Source organism: Dama dama, chromosome 29 (assembly GCF_033118175.1).
Source record: "Dama dama isolate Ldn47 chromosome 29, ASM3311817v1, whole genome shotgun sequence".
Lineage (NCBI taxonomy): Eukaryota > Metazoa > Chordata > Mammalia > Artiodactyla > Cervidae > Dama > Dama dama.
The window spans coordinates 37,837,261-37,853,534 of NC_083709.1; the positions used below are offsets into that span (position 1 = coordinate 37,837,261).

Sequence of the window (16,274 nt, forward strand, 5' to 3'; positions counted from 1 at the left end):
GGCCCTCTTCTCTGCATCTGGAGTCGCAGATGCAGTTATCTACAGGGGCCAGACAAGTAACCTTTCTGAGTGATGGTGGGAATGGGGATTGGTGGGCACTGCGGATCAGGGAGATTGTGTAGTCTCTCTAAAGAGTACTGCCACTCCTGAACTCAAATTGATTATTATTCTTGACAGTGTGGGCCCACTAGTAATAATCCCTACCATTTATGATTGAAAGCCTGGAATCTGAATTTTATGTAACATCTTCTGATTTTTTAAACCTTGGCTCAATTTTTTTGAAACCATTTTGTATACCAAATAAGTCACAGCCACAGACTTCTGTTTGATGTCTTCTGTTCGATATCATGTGCTTTCCCATCTATAACTACTGATCCTCTTTTTCTGACCATATTTTCTGAGTATGTAGGAGGACTGCTGTCCTTATAAGAAGAGGAAAGAGACAATGTCTATTTCTCAAATTAATAATATGCTGTCTTTAGTAAATATGTGAAAGAAGTATCCATTGAGCTCTCGTTTATTGACATTTTTATTAGGATCAAAAGTATGACCTATTTGGGCTGTTTGTTGTGTCTTTTGAATCTCATAGTGGATCGTTTGCTGGTATGTTTTATAGTTTTGGATTGTGAACTCAGCTTCAATGAGTTTTATCTTGAGACTCCAGTGAGGCTAGGATTGAGGAAGAGTCTCTTTCTAAGCACTTGTGCTTTTATTTCTGCCAGATGCCCCAAAGGGTTTTCTTATCCTGGGCCACTTTCATGTTAATTTCATTGCTTAGAGCTTCTTGGATCATTTGGGCCACATAAATTTGAATTGCAAATTCAGGTGAGGACAGGCCTATTGATTATTAATTTATTAAGGGATTTGCTTTTTCTTCCTACCTAGAGAATAGGTCAGTCTTCCCACAGGGCGCTAGTGGTTAAGAACCCACCTGCCAATGCAGAAGACATAAAAGATGCAGGTTTGATCCCTGGGTCGGGAAGATCCTCTGGAGGAGGGCACGGAAACCCACTCCAGTATTCTTGCCTGGAGAATCCCATGAGTGGAGGAGCCTGATGGTCTACAGTCCATAGCGACACAAAGAGTCATTGACTGAAGCAGCTGAGCCCAGAGTATAGGCCACAGAGCCCACTGCCCTTGTCTTCCTCCTGTGCCATGAGTGGGTTTTTGTCTTCTACCCTTTCTCTGATGGAGCTGGGCCCCAGCTTTTTGGAGTGGTCTCAGCCCCTGCTGTACGTATTATGTGGGCCCAAGGTCTCACCTCCTGTGTGGACACAGAGACACAAAGCCTTGGCTGAAACAGACCCAGGAGTGCTTTGGCATCATCGACACGATTAGAGTTCTGGCTTTGTTTCCAGTGTGAGAGTCCTCCCTGTGTTCTTGTGAGCTGAGCTCTCCTTTTAAAAGGGTGCTGCTCTTACTTGTTTTAGTGCTTCTAGCTGTTGGGAAGTCAGGTGATTTTCATCATAGTGCTGTAAACGGAAGTGTTGGCCCCTTCTTTCTTGACGTTTTGAAGCATTATAAGACAAACAGTATAAAGAGAGTTAAACCTTAGTGAAAAATAAGTGGGGTCATTTTCTAAATGGAGTCATTTCTGAACATGTTCATGATCTTGTCCTTTCTAGGATGATCTTAAAAAATCTGCATGTTTTTGTCTATGTGAAAGGCAGTAAACAATGTTCAGTGCTGGATTTAGACCACGGAATAAAATAAAAGAGTGATAGAGGAAATCCCTGGTGTTCCAGTGGTTAGGACTTTATGCTTCCACTCCACGGGGCATGAGTTCAATCCCTGATTGGGGAACTAAGATCCTGTATGCCATACAGTGAGACCAAAAAAAAAAAAAAGTAATATATTAAAAGCATACTGTTTATTGCCACAGTTTATTATATTCTTTAACTGTATAATGACAGCTTTTCTCTGATAATAGACTTAGTGCTGTACCTATTTTCATAAGAATGGGGAAAAATATATATGTTGAAAAAGAATGATATGTTCCTTGTTCTGTTTAGATTTAATTACTTTTCATTCACTCTTTTAGTGAAAAGCTACTGAAGTATGACCACTACCTAGTGCCATTTACTCTGTTTGAATTGGCATTTTTGTATAAAAACCAAGGAGAAATTGACAAGGCCATAAAGGTCCTAGAAACTGCAAGGTAAGTGGTGATGGCAGCTTTTCCTCCATTGCTATGCAGTCAGGAATATCAATACAATTTTTACAACAGCAGTAACTTGATACACTTAAAAACGAACACACTAATGAAAAAGTCATTATATTACCTTTGCTAATTTATGCTTAATTTCTACTTGTGGCTTTTGTTGGAATTGTGCAATTTTCAACCTTCTTAATGCCTAACCCTGTGACTGTTTACAAATGTTGTGATTTGGGGGTACCTACAGGACAGAGTTCTAACCTATTCTCTTCTTTTTTTTTTCCCCTTTTTTATTTATTTATTTATTTATTTTTTATTAGTTGGAGGCTAATTACTTCACAACATTTCAGTGGGTTTTGTCATACATTGATATGAGTCAGCCATGGATTTACACGTATTCCCCATCCCGGTCCCCCCTCCCACCTCCCTCTCCACCCGATTCCTCTGGGTCTTCCCAGTGCACCAGGCCCGAGCACTTGTCTCATGCATCCCACCTGGGCTGGTGATCTGTTTCACCATAGATAATATACATGCTGTTCTTTCGAAACATCCCACCCTCACCTTCTCCCACAGAGTTCAAAAGTCTGTTCTGTACTTCTGTGTCTCTTTTTCTGTTTTGCATATAGGGTTATCGTTACCATCTTTCTAAATTCCATATATATGTGTTAGTATGCTGTAATGTTCTTTATCTTTGTGGCTTACTTCACTCTGTATAATGGGCTCCAGTTTCATCCATCTCATTAGGACTGATTCAAATGAATTCTTTTTAACGGCTGAGTAATATTCCATGGTGTACATGTACCACAGCTTCCTTATCCATTCATCTGCTGATGGGCATCTAGGTTGCTTCCATGTCCTGGCTATTATAAACAGTGCTGCGATGAACATTGGGGTGCACATGTCTCCTTCAGATCTGGTTTCCTCAGTGTATGCCCAGAAGTGGGATTGCTGGGTCATATGGCAGTTCTATTTCCAGTTTTTTAAGAAATCTCCACACTGTTTTCCATAGTGGCTGTACTAGTTTGCATTCCCACCAACAGTGTAAGAGGGTTCCCTTTTCTCCTTCTCTTCTGTATCAGGGGTCAGAAAACTTTTTCTGTAAAGGGCCAGTTAGCACTTTTGACTTTTCAGTAGAGGGTCTCCATTGTAAGGACTCAATTTTACTGAAAGTGGCCATAGAAGACAATATGTAAATAAATGGGTGTGCCCAGAGTTGGCCATAATTTTGGTTATAGTTTGCTGACCTTTGGTATATTCCGCCATCTCTCTTATTTCATTAAAAAGCCTCTGATTTGAAGAAGCCCTTTGGATCTTCCTGACTCTTTCTTCTTTCTGGGTATTGTGGCAATTTCAAAGCACTTTATCAATCCTGGTGGACAGTGGCGCTCAGATTTCCTGTGATCATGGTTCGTTTACTACAGACACAAACCCTGTGGTTTGCTTGCTTTGAACACTACTTACAGTGGAGAAAGAATGGCATGATAGCTCTAGGCCATAAATAGCTTAATAACTCATTGGTTTGTTCATTTCCTTAAATTAAGCGAGTATTCACTGAGTACCTATTATGTGCCAGACACTAGAGAAGGTTCTAGGCAAACAACTATGCATCAACAGGCAATATTTCTGCTTTCTAAATTGTGGAGTATTGGTAAATACACAGATAAGAAAAATAGCAATGATTTATGCTTTGTTGAGATTTATGATATGATACAAGGTACCTGGGTGTTACTTTAGATTGAGTTGATTCTGAAAGGTTTCCTTGAGGAGGTGCTATGTTGTTGAGATTAGCATAATTAAAGCCAGTCCTGAGAAGATCTATCACCAGAAGTCTGGATGAAGAGCATTCCTGGCTGGGGATAGGAGGAGGAGGGTGTCAAGATACTAGGGTGATAATGATGCTTTCCTGAAATGGGGAATACTTAGAGGAGCAGGGTTGAAGAGAGGAAAAAAACATATTTCTGTTTGGACTGTGTTATTTTGAGGTGCCTATAGGTATTCATGTGGAGATGGTGAGTTAACAGTCATTTATATGAGCATGTAGTTCAGTGTAAAGGTTAAGGCCAGTTGTAGATATTTGAATGTCACCAGGACAGAGACAGTGATATTTAAAGCTGTGGTGGGGTCATTTGGGGAAAGTTGTATGGCTAGAGAAGGAGATCCAGCACAGGGCCTTGAGCTATGCAATTATTTTAGAGATTAAATAGTAAGATTAAGAAGTGGCCATGAGTTAGGATGACATCCTTGAAAGCCAAGTAAACACAATGTTTCAAAAGAAGAGTGGGAATTTGTGAAGATGGTTGCCAAGAGGTCACGCAAGGTGAGACCAGAGAAGTGGCTGCTGAATTTGGCAGCATGAAGATCATCAGCAACTTGACAAGTGAAGTGAGAAAGTGGAGTCAGCCATTCCACTTTTTTTTTTTTTTTTTAAGCTAGAGATATGAGAAAGTCACTTTTAGTTTCTTGAGAGTGAGTATGACTCCCATTTCAGCTAACGTTCATGTATCTTCAAACCTAGCAATTGGAAAATTTGGGACTAAAAGTTCTGTTTCCGAGTATTTATCATGTGGACATATTTAGTGTTATCAGATGGTAAAGAATCTGCCTGCAATCCAGGAGTCCTGGGTTTGATACCTGGGTTGAGAAAATCCCCTGGAGAAGGGAATGGTTACCCAGTCCAGTATTCTGGCCTGGAGAATTTCATGGACAGAGGAGCCTGGCAGGCTACAGTCCATGGGGTTGCAGAGAGTCGGACACGACTGAGCAACTTTCACTTTCAAGTAATATATAAAGCAAATATATAGCAATGAAAATAAAAGACCAGTAATTCACTGAGAAAAAGCAAGACCAACAGTGATCAAAAAGTCAACACTGACTCAAGGCAGTGCTAGTGATGCCAACATAGACAAACTTCCCAATAATTTCAAGACTGTTGATTATCTGCAGTTTTCCTTGTACAGTAGGAGCTTTTGCAAAGCTGCTGAGGTTAATTAAAGAAATACTCAATTACATCTTTTGGTAAATTCTAGTAAGATGTTGGCTTAGCTTATGAATAATAACTCTTGGCAAGGTTACTAGTAAGTAATCCTTAGACCTGTATAACATAAAGGACTGTAGAAAGAAGTGAATGCCACTGCAGAGAAAGATATAGCTTTCCCATGGGCCAAGGTTGTGTGTGTGAAAGTAGAGTCCAAGATCCAAGCCACTCCATTTTGCTGAGTCTGAACAATTCTAGCAAAGAGAAGTCAACATGGATGATATAAGTGAAGTTTTAAAGTAATGTGTGGATTTCTAATTCCCCTCCTGACATTGTCACATAATAGTTATTGACCAAACCATTGATATCTGCTGTGAGAATTGGAGTAAGTAATTTTGTTGTTACCAAATAATCCTACTATCTTTGTTGTCACTGTTGTTTCATGAGTGTGTGTGTGTATTTAACTTAAATTTTTTTTTGAGGGGGTGAATGATCCTATTCACCTTGTTTATATGAGGTTGCCTAAAATTTCCAGTTTAGAAAAGGAGGTCAGCTATTTAAAAATAGTTCATAAAATTTTTTAAGCCCTCAGCATAACCTTCTTGCTGTTTGGGAGAAGTACAAACCTTGTTATTCAAAGTAGGATTTTTAGACCACCACCTGGAAACTTCTAGAAATACAGAATATTGTCATCCCCCTCTCCTCCCAGGAATAGAATCTGCATTTTAACAAAATCCACTGTTATGCATAGTGATGTTTGAGAGTAAATAAAGAATGAAGGTGAGAGGGAGGGGAGTAGGGTGGTGGTGCCCTGGTTTATAAAGGAATTTTGACTTTAAAATTTTATTGTTATCTGTCTTTAGAAATAACTACAAAGATTACTCGCTGGAGTCCAGACTACACTTCAGAATTCAGGCAGCTCTTCACCTCTGGAAAAAATCGTCTTCAGATTGATCAGAACATGAAGGATGGATTTTTCTCTCAATTCATACTGGTGTCTACTATAGATTAGGCCTCGTATTAAAGTGAAAAAATGATCTTGTGAATGAGAGACAGAAAACTAATTTTGCTGTCAATGTTTTCTATAATTTGTGTGGTTTACTCTTGGTCTACTTAAGTTTTTTTTTTCTCTATGGAATGATGGTCAGTAATATCTTGAAAACTCTTATATTTTGCATCTTCAGAAGGAATTTCATATTAATTTGGAGAGTGAAGAAGTCTTTTAAAGGACTCACAGGTACAATAAAGTCTAAATAGATTATATATTTTTTTAAATGTGGAAATGAATATCATGTAAGTAGTAAATGGCTTATAACCTGAGCCATATTTAGATTTGTTGGGCAGTTAAACTTCAGAGATAGTTTGTTGCCTAGAATTTAAGTTTCAGAAACAAAATAAGAAAAACCTACATTGAAAAATAGCTTAATCATTTTCAGAAAACTCCTGAAAAAGACAAGTAATGGGTGTGAACAGGACAGGTAACATAGGTAATTGGTTGAAAGACCTGTATCTAGAAAAGATGAGATGTTATTATTGTTTTTTATTCTTCATATAAGTTAAAGGTGATATTTTTGAGAGACTATCCTGTTTTTGAATGTACTCAAGTCTGTCATTACTATAACAAAAATCAAAAAACTCCATGTATCTAAAGGGAAAATTTATATTTTAGATTATCCTCAACCTTAATCGTGAGAGCTAAAAAATATACATTGATTATTTTTCTTATAAAGTTCCTGCTGCTTTAAATGATATATAAAATATCAATAATTTTTACACTCATAATGTTGGTGTGTAAGGTCTAGTTTTCTAATCTTTCTAGCACTGTGATGTTTCCTTGTAAATATCTGGACTGTGCTTATCCTTTAATTTGCATACACAATCAGGGCATAGAGTGGAAGAGAGCCCGACTCTGTATGGTGCTGGGTCTGCTGTCACCAGTTACCAGGGTGACCTTTAGGGAGTGTCGTGCTCTCTCCATCACCGTATTTTCCTCATCTGTGAAATGGAAAAAGAACAGATGACTTCCAAGGTCGCTTTCAGTTTTATAATTGTAGGTCAGTGTCTTAGGTATTTATTTTCAGCAACCAATGTTAAAATGTTTAATCCAAACCATTCCCACTTACTGTGTGTTTTATTTTACAATCACCACTGCCTCCACCCCTGCACCCCCACCCCAGCTCTCCAATATGTATATGCAGCGGCTCAGGACAATATTGCATACAGAGAGACAAAAAAAACGATGTATGAATCGATGAATCAGAATTTTGTCTTATTTTTGTTATGAAGAATACCTTGTCCTGGAAGCCTCTGCAGTTGAACAAAAACAGCCCCAGACTGGCAGTCAGGAGCCCTGCTCTGTTAGTTAATAGTTCCTCAACATGGAGCAAGTCATCCACCCTTTTTAGGACTCAGTTTCCCCAATGCAACACAGAGCTTGGCATTTGTGAGGGCTCAATGGAATAACATGCGTGGTAGCTTTTTTGCAAATTGAAAGGTTGTGTGAATATGAGTTGTTGTAATATTATGATTTTTATGTACAGATTACAGTATCAAAACTAAAGTATTGGCTGAGTCTGTGGTCTCTGATGTAAAGTGAAAGAAGCATGGAGATTCAGACAAGTTTGGATTTATTCAGTGTTTAGCACTGACATGAGCTCACGTTGTGAATTTGCGCCTTGATGTTTATTTCCTGTTATAAGAGGCTGTGGGCTTCCCAGGTGATGCTCGTGGTGAAGCACTCACCTGGCAATGCAGGAGACATAAGAGATGTGGATTCGACCTGTGGGCTGGGAAGATCCCATGGAGGAGGGCTTGGCAACCCAGCTCCAGTATTTCTTGCCTGGAGAATCCCATGGACAGCGGAGCCTGGTGGGCTATGGTCCATAGGGTCGCAAAGAATTGGACATGACAGAAATGACTTCTCACACATGCACGCATGCCTAAGAGCCTGTGTTCAGCAGGTATTTGATCTTATTTTCTTCACCGTACTAATTCTTGGCCAATATTGAGGATGTATTTCCAATGGAAAATGATGAATTCAACTCTAGTCAGAATACCACCCTTTCAGATAATATAGGTGGTAGATTTCCTCACATGCTATTAATATGAATTATAAAACTTTACGTGAGGACCAAAGAGGAAATAAATTAACTGCCATTACAATTAGTAGTGGAAAATCTGTTCAACAATTTCTTTAAATATTACTTGGGAAAAAAGTTTCCAAATTCCTTAGAAGAGTTTTGGTAGCATTATTTTTTTTTAATTAAAAAAAAAAAAAAGCTCATTGCTTTTGTGAGAAGCTGTGAGTCAGAGCAAAAGTAAGTAAAAAAAAATGCTGTTTCTGATGTAAAATGGAAATGGTTTAAGTTAATGGAGGTTATTTTTGTTTTAACTCAGCATTACCAGAACAAATATAAAAAATTAATATCTCCCATTAAGATTTTTCCTTTGTTATTTGCTCTTATTATATTTGTATTTTTATTTCCTATCTGCTACCCTATCCAATGGATTTTTAAGTGTTGTAGTATCATTAATGCTACAAATATTCATCTGTTTCCTGCCATGTTCAAGATACCATGGCAACACTAGTTTCTTGTGACCTCTGCTAATACTGCATTTATGGAGTTATTTTGTGACTCAGGGTGTTCTGTGAAGAATGAGTCCTGAAATGACAATGTTTTATCTGCTGTTTTAAGGGGCATTTGTGGGCTGCCAATGTGTCTGACAGCTGGTGCAGTTTGTGTAATTCTTGGTACAATTGCCTTTAAATTTTTTTTTTTTTTTTTAATGAAAAGCCAGAGATTGGCTTTATGTAAACTTAAGATCCCTTGGAGAAAGGAATGGCTACCCACTCCAATATCCTTGCCTAGAGAATTCCATGGACAGTGGAACCTGGCAGGCTACAATCCATGGGGTCGCAAAGAGTCAGAGATGACTCAGCAACTAACAGACACAAACTTAAGACTTAAATAGATTAGCCTTTGTAATTTTGGTGACAAGGAAAGCATGATTTCTGCTTGACAATGGAAGATCAACTGTATCAGCTCTTATATGAACATATGTTTTAATGTTTCTTTGCTTCTCTGGATACCAGAAGGTCCCAAGTTATAAAGGAAAAGGAGGTTCATTGATTCTTTGTCTCTACTATAAGTGAGTAGAAGCTGTGGATGAATTCCAGATTAATCAGCGTCAAAGATTATTAATCATTGAAACAACAAGAGTATAACAATCTCTTTTGCAAAGGAGTGAGTTTAGCAGAGCTATGTGACGATCATTCCTACCTGACCTGGAAGCTTATGGTTTGAGCTTTGAGGTCACTGTCTTTGTTCGGACTCAAATCAGTGGGATTGTGTAAAGAAGAAAGTTACCACCTTTCAAAGAAAAGTGTTTTCTCTTTTGAAGCTACTTTTAGAGGCAGTTACATTGTGATAGGCACTAATGGTTGCTGCTGTTAATACTCATTATGATTTCCCTTCTCATCCATTCTTTAAACTGAGTCTGTTGATGTTTCTGAATAGAGATTTTTCTTCATTTGAATTTTAAAAATAATTTCAAAAAGATCTTTATGGTCAACTGAAAAAATTTCTGGCATTATTCTGATTAATTCTTCATTAATTTTTTTTGTATTTCTGTTTTTTCTAACTTAATCCATATTTGTAAATCATAAATTCAAATACATTTAGTTAAAATAATGAAGACTCCAGTGACTGTTCTGATGCCCTAAGATTTTATGATTCATAGGGCATGGAATGGATCTCAGGAAATTTATCCTCCCCAACCTCTCAACACTGCTGTTTCTCCTTCAGTCCGGCTCTGTCCAATTATGGTAGCCACTGGCCACGTGTCGCCATAGAGCACTTGGAACTTGGCTCATGGCACATGTTGGAATGATGCTGAGAGTCAGGGAGTGTTCATTTATATATGCCTTCCCCTGTTGTGCTTCCTGGGGTTCTGACTTATACCTGCTGCCTACTGTGATCACCTTAAGTCACCATAGCTATATTGCCCGTCATGGTTCAAATATGTATCTTTGAGGTTTGCTTTTTCTATTTAAGCTCTCATAAACTTTTATTTCATTATATTTCTTCTGCAAATGGTCATCAATCATTGACCTGTTTGAACATTATTATTCTCTCCCTTCTTCAGTTCCTTATATACTAGACTGAGAGATCTTATTTTTAGGATTATTAGCTTAATCTGACTTTATAGACATTCCTTACTTTTTGAGATGTAACAGTACAAACTCTTAGATTTGTAGAGGAAGAGACTCTCACTTTTAAGATGTTAGAGTATATGATTAAAATATTTTCTAGGATTAACATTATTCTGAAGATTTGGGTGACCACTTCAATCTCCTTATATTATTAGTGTTTCATCATTGACTCAGCTAGGCCAGTATTCTCCTTTAAAAATTTTAGGCACTAGTTACCCATTTAGAGAATAATTTGGCAAATAGTTTATTTAAAGTTGTGTATTTGTCTTTTGCTGCTTATTATTAATATGTTTCATGTGTGTATGATACCTAAGTGATATGCATACGTATAGCTGACATATTTTAAAGCTCTTTAGACATTTCCTATGGGGCTTCCTTGGTGACTCAATGGCAAAGAATCCACCTGCCAATGAGAGAAGGAAGTAGCACCCCACTCCAGTATTCTTGCCTGGGAAATCCCATGGATAGAGGAACCTGGCAGGCTGCAGTCCATGGGGTCACAAAGAGTAGGACATGACTTAGCGACTAAACATTTCTTGGTCAGATACATAAATAGACAGAAAACAGCTTACAAATATTAAATAGATAAAATTATTTTATACTGTTCTTTCAGAAGGAGTACAGGGTTTTCTCCCATTTCCCTCCTCCCAGACCAATTATTTACATATTTTTTCTTTATATTATTAGACTGTTTGTTGTAAAACCCTGTTTCTGCTCCTCATTGTTGGTAGTTTTGTCTCTTAAACATCCCTTAGACTTAGTTACTTTAGAATGTTGAAGTGTAATGAAAAGGACACACCAGAATTTAGCTTGAGGAGTAATAACTTCTGTGTTGAGTGGTTGCTGTTTGACCTTGATGTTTAAGTCCATTCCAGTCTGTTTATAATTTCATAACCACAGAAAGAAATGGTACAGGGGCTATGTAGTAGATTGAGAAGGCTGAGCAGGTTCTTGGCCTGATCTATCCCATAGGACTATGTGGATCTAGCTTCACAGGAAGTCCAACCTTCATTCTGTCCAGTTTGCAGATGTGTCAGTGTAGTAATACTGTAACATGACTCTGCATGGAAGAAATTAAAGCAGCCACCTCACTGTATTTCGCTAATAAAGAGAGCATACCAGTGCCTACGGGTTAGATATTTCATAGGAAAACTCAAGGTACTTTAATACTGACATTAAGTTAAACCTAGTTGCATATTAATATATAATGTACCTTATATGTTAATCCAGTAGTTCTTAGACACACGTAATTTAAATGATGAATATAAGGGATGCTGGTATATCCCAGTGGGAGCTTTTGTTTTACGGCTATTTAATATTTTTTTTAGTAAATTAGTTTTAAGTTTTTAGTTTGTGCTACATCATTTGGGGGAAAAAAAAGTTAGTTAGTCTCAGTGTAACAGAACTGAAAACCAGAGAAATTGGATAAAATGAACGTGTTAAAGAATATTGCTTATTTCAGTTTTAAAGGAATTACATTATTTTGAAGTGCTGGAAGGTCTTCTTCATTTTGAAGGGAAGGCTCTCCCTGCTTTAGAGTCATGCATTTTAATTCGTTCTTGTCTTTATCGGAGCCAAGTGTCCGAGTGGCAACTTTGGGTATAGTAAAAAAGTTTAAATAATTTTTGTTAGTTCACTTTTTTTCTTGAAGTGATTTTTTTCTTCATAGTGGACAAATGTGTCCTATATAGTGCTTTAAGAAAGTAATTTACACATAAAGAGAGATTATGGTAAACATTAAAAATCTTAGGCTATTACTTTAACGGCTTTCAAAGACAGTACCATTGGATTCTGTATAACTAAGATTTGCAGAAGGAAGACACATGTGTTTCACTGATATGTGCTACCCAGAAAAATTACTTAATTCTCAATAGTGTATTGCATTCTCATGTTATGTTAGGGGAGAATTTTATAACTAAGTAGTTTATTTTAAAATTTTTTTCCTTTGCTAACTGCCAACATCCGAACACCTGAATGGATACCAGCAGATTCATTTGTATACTAGTGTTTTAAAATATTTATTTGCAGATGTTTATAGAACTCTTGAATTTTTTGATGTAAGTTGCTGAATCATATGTAAAGGCGAAATATATATTTAATAAGTGAGAAGTATTATTTTATTACTGAGGCTTATTTCCAAAGCAAATTTATTTTGTAGGTACTTCACTTGGAAAATTTTGCTTGACTTAAAACGCACAAACAAATCTGTCTAGAGATCTGGTCACCTAAAAAACCTTCATGTTACCTTGACATGTAGGGGAATTTTAATTATAGGCCATAGCGTTTTTGCAAATCAATGTTGGTTTCCTGTTGAATCCTCAAACCTACCTGTATGTACTTTGAAATCTAAAGTTTTATTGGTAACCATTTTCAGCATTTTTTCTCAATTTTTCTCTTCTCATTACATTTGAACTTAAATCCTGTCTTCCCCGTTCCCAGTGGTCACAGTTTTACAGAGCAAAATATGTTTAGAAATGGAAGATGTGACTTCTAAGTAAGAAGAATGTGTTTAGTAGCATCCATCTGCTGATCAAGTAGGCATTGGATCTGGTGCTGGATCTGGTGCTAGAAAGTGAAATGGCTTGTGGTATAAAAGCATTTTATAAATGCTTGTGGTATAAAAGCATTTATAAGTCAAAAAGAAAGAAGAAAACTGTGAACTTCTGATGTTTTTAATATCAAAACTGTGTTCCCAAATGAGTGTTTATTTGCTGATTTTGTGTAATGTTATCATTTGTGATGTGTAAGCTCATGCTGATATGAGATATAAATTTTCAACATGAAGACATCCGTTCCTGTAGCCTATTTTTAACAATAAGACATTTTTGAAAACAAATATCATCTTAGAAACTGTATTTTTAAGTGCAAATAAATCACCCCATCTTGAAAGTCAGTGTTTCATTTTTCATTCCTTAGTATTACAGAATACTCTGCATTATTAGATGTGTGTTTAAGTTGCTGGATACTCTTGAAATTCTTTATTTTCATATTGCTGCACTGGTTTACCTACAATGTGCAATTGAATTGTTATTTAAATAAATTACACTTGATAGAATTAAAGTCTTCTGATTGGTCTACATGTGAAAGATGTACACAGCACCTGTTTCGCTGATATTTAATTGTAGTGTGATGTACACTTGAATGTTTGTTTCTTGGTAAGATGTTTTTATTTATAGCTGATTTACAGTATTACATTAGTTTCAGGTATACAACATGGTGATTCAGAATTTTAAAGGTTATACTCCATTTATAGTTATTATAAAATATTGGCTATATTCCTTGTGCTGCATAATATATCCTTGTAGTTTATCTTATATATAGTAGTTTGTATCTTTCAATCTCCTATCCCTATCTTGCCCCTGCCCGCTTCCTTTTCCCCACTGGTAACTATTAGTTTGTTCTCTGTATCTGTGAATCTGTTTCTGTACTGTTATATTCACTAGTTTGTAGTATTTTTTTTTAATTAATTAATTTTACTTTACAATATTGTATTGGTTTTGCCACACATTGACTTGAATCCTCCATGGGTGTACATGTGTTCCCCATCCTGAACACCCTCCCACCTCCTCCCCTTCCCATCCCTCTGGGTCATCCCAGTGCACCAGCCCCGAGCATCCTGTGTCATGCATCAAACCTGGACTGGCGATTCATTTCACATATGATAATTTACATGTTTCGATGCCATTCTCCCATATCATCCCGCCCTCGCCCTCTCCCACAGAGTCCAAAAGACTGTTCAATACATCTGTGTCTCTCTTGCTGTCTCGCATACAGGGTTATTGTTACCATCTTTCTAAATTCCATATATATGTGTTAGTATACTGTATTGGTGTTTTTCTTTCTGCCTTACTTCACTTTGTATAATAGGCTCCAGTTTCATCCACCTCATTAGAACTGATTCAAATGTATTCTTTTTAGTGGCTGAGTAATATTCCATTGTGTATATCTACCACAGCTTTTTTATCCATTCATCTGCTGATGGACATCTAGGTTTAGATTCCATATATAAGTAGTATCATATAGTATTTGTCTTTCTCTTTCTGACGTATTTCACCAAACATAATACTCTCCAAGTTGATCCATGTTGTTGCAAATGGCAATATTTCATTTTTTATGGCTGAGTAGTATTCCACCATGTGTGTGTGTGTGTGTGTGTGTACACATCTTCTATATCTATTTATCAGTTTTTGGACACTTAGGTTTCTTCCATGTCTTGATTGTTGTAAATAATGCTTCTATGAACATTGGGGTGCATGTATCTTTTTGAAGTAGCATTTTAATTTTCTTTGGATTATACCCAGGAGTATAGTCGCTGGGTCATATGGTAGTTTTATTTTAGTTTTTTGAGAAATCTTCAAACTGTTTCCCACAGTGCTTTCCCACCAACAATGTAGGAGGGTTTGCTTTTCTGCGTGTTCTTGCTGACATTTATTTGTGTTCGTTTTGATGATAGCCATTCAGACAGGTGTGACATGATATCTCTTTGTGGTTTTCATTTGCATTTCCCTGATGACTAGCAGTGTTGAGCATCCTGGTAAGACTTTTTAAAAAAACCTCTACAGGCATGTGTAAAGGCCCTTCATTGTGCTATGTTCTTCGCTGAGCTCTGAGCATGCAGTAGTAAATGGATGATGCAGTTGTCTTGAAGGGGGGATTGCCTTCTCATTCATCTTTTTAAAATCTGTTTTGTAGTTCAAAGATTTAGATCAGCTGCTAGTATGTTCAATTTAAGGAGGAATCTTTAGCATTTGTGTTTCGCAGTAGAAAAAAATTGGTCTCTGGAAATCAGAAGGTCTGTATTTGGAGGCTGAACTTATCTAATAAGTGACATGTGATCTCCTCCCCAACAACTGAACTTTTCTGAGCGTTGCCTAACACCTCTGTAAAAAGGGGTTGATTCCACTGCCTCATTCAGCTCTAGGGAGGATCAGAGGAGGAGGTAGGTGAAAACCAGGGCTAATTCAGCATCAAATGGCTGCTTCTACTCCTTCTCTGGATGAGTTAGTGAGTGAAAGTGAAGTCGCTCAGTCGTGTCCGACTTTTTGTGACCCCGTGGACTGTAGCCTACCAGGATCCTCCATCCATGGGATTTTCCAGGCAAGAATACTGGAGTGGATTGCCATTTCCTTCTCCAGGAGATCTTCCGGACCCAGGGATTGAACCGGGTCTCTTGCATTGTAGACAGACGCTTTACTGTCTAAGCCACCAGGGAAGTCCTGCATGAGTTAGAGCAAGCTAAAATCTGTCACAAACCAGATGTTCCTGCCAGAGGGTGGCTTTTCCTGTCATGATTCAGTAACCCAGGTTCTTTCAGTCTTGTGGCTCTGCCGTCTTCTATGCATGGCTGCTAAGCTCACTTTCTTCTTTAGCATCAAGCTGCCGAAGGGGAAGAAGTATGGAGGGTGGTATGAGGGGCTTGGTGCCTATGATCTTCTGCATGTTCTTCTGAGAACATGTTCTCCATGTTCTCTCTCCATGTTCTCCACTGGCTGGAGCTCAGTCACCTTGGCTTAGCTAATGACAAGAGAGGCAGAGAAATGTGGGCTCATAGAGAAGGGGAAGTGGTGTGTGGGCAGCAGTTAGCCTGTCTCTGCCACATCCCCACTTAGGCTGTATCCACCATGGTTTTCCCAATGTGTCCTTGCTTTCATGCCGGTCTTTTGGTTTTTGGTGTGAACAGTTTGATGGGTTTGGGGACGTGTTAGTTACAGCTCTTCGGGTTGAAAGTAAAGAAAGCAACTTGAGTTAGTTAGGGTAAAAACAAAAACTTCAGATGTAATAGATCTAGACAGATATATTTAGACAGATAAAGGGGGTCTTGTGGAACCTAGGGGGAGGAATATGGAAAATCCTCAGGAAGTATTTGAATTCAAATTAGAATAGCTTTAGAGTCTGTTTTTGTTTTTTTTTTTTTTTTTTTACCCGTCTTTCCT

The 16,274-nt window shown here is 37.6% G+C and overlaps 1 protein-coding gene across 3 annotated transcripts in view; it reads left to right on the top strand.

Annotated features, from left to right (window-relative positions):
* TTC39B (tetratricopeptide repeat domain 39B) overlaps positions 1-13,230 on the top strand; it is a 145,854-nt gene extending 132,624 nt beyond the window's left edge. For all 3 annotated transcript variants that reach the window (XM_061132624.1, XM_061132626.1, XM_061132625.1), the window contains 2 exons: positions 2,042-2,158; positions 5,993-13,230. In XM_061132624.1, the coding sequence (XP_060988607.1) occupies positions 2,042-2,158; positions 5,993-6,083 (208 nt within the window). In that variant the 3' untranslated portion in view covers positions 6,084-13,230. The remainder of the gene's footprint in view (positions 1-2,041; positions 2,159-5,992) is intronic.
* The last annotated feature ends 3,044 nt before the right edge of the window (positions 13,231-16,274 follow it).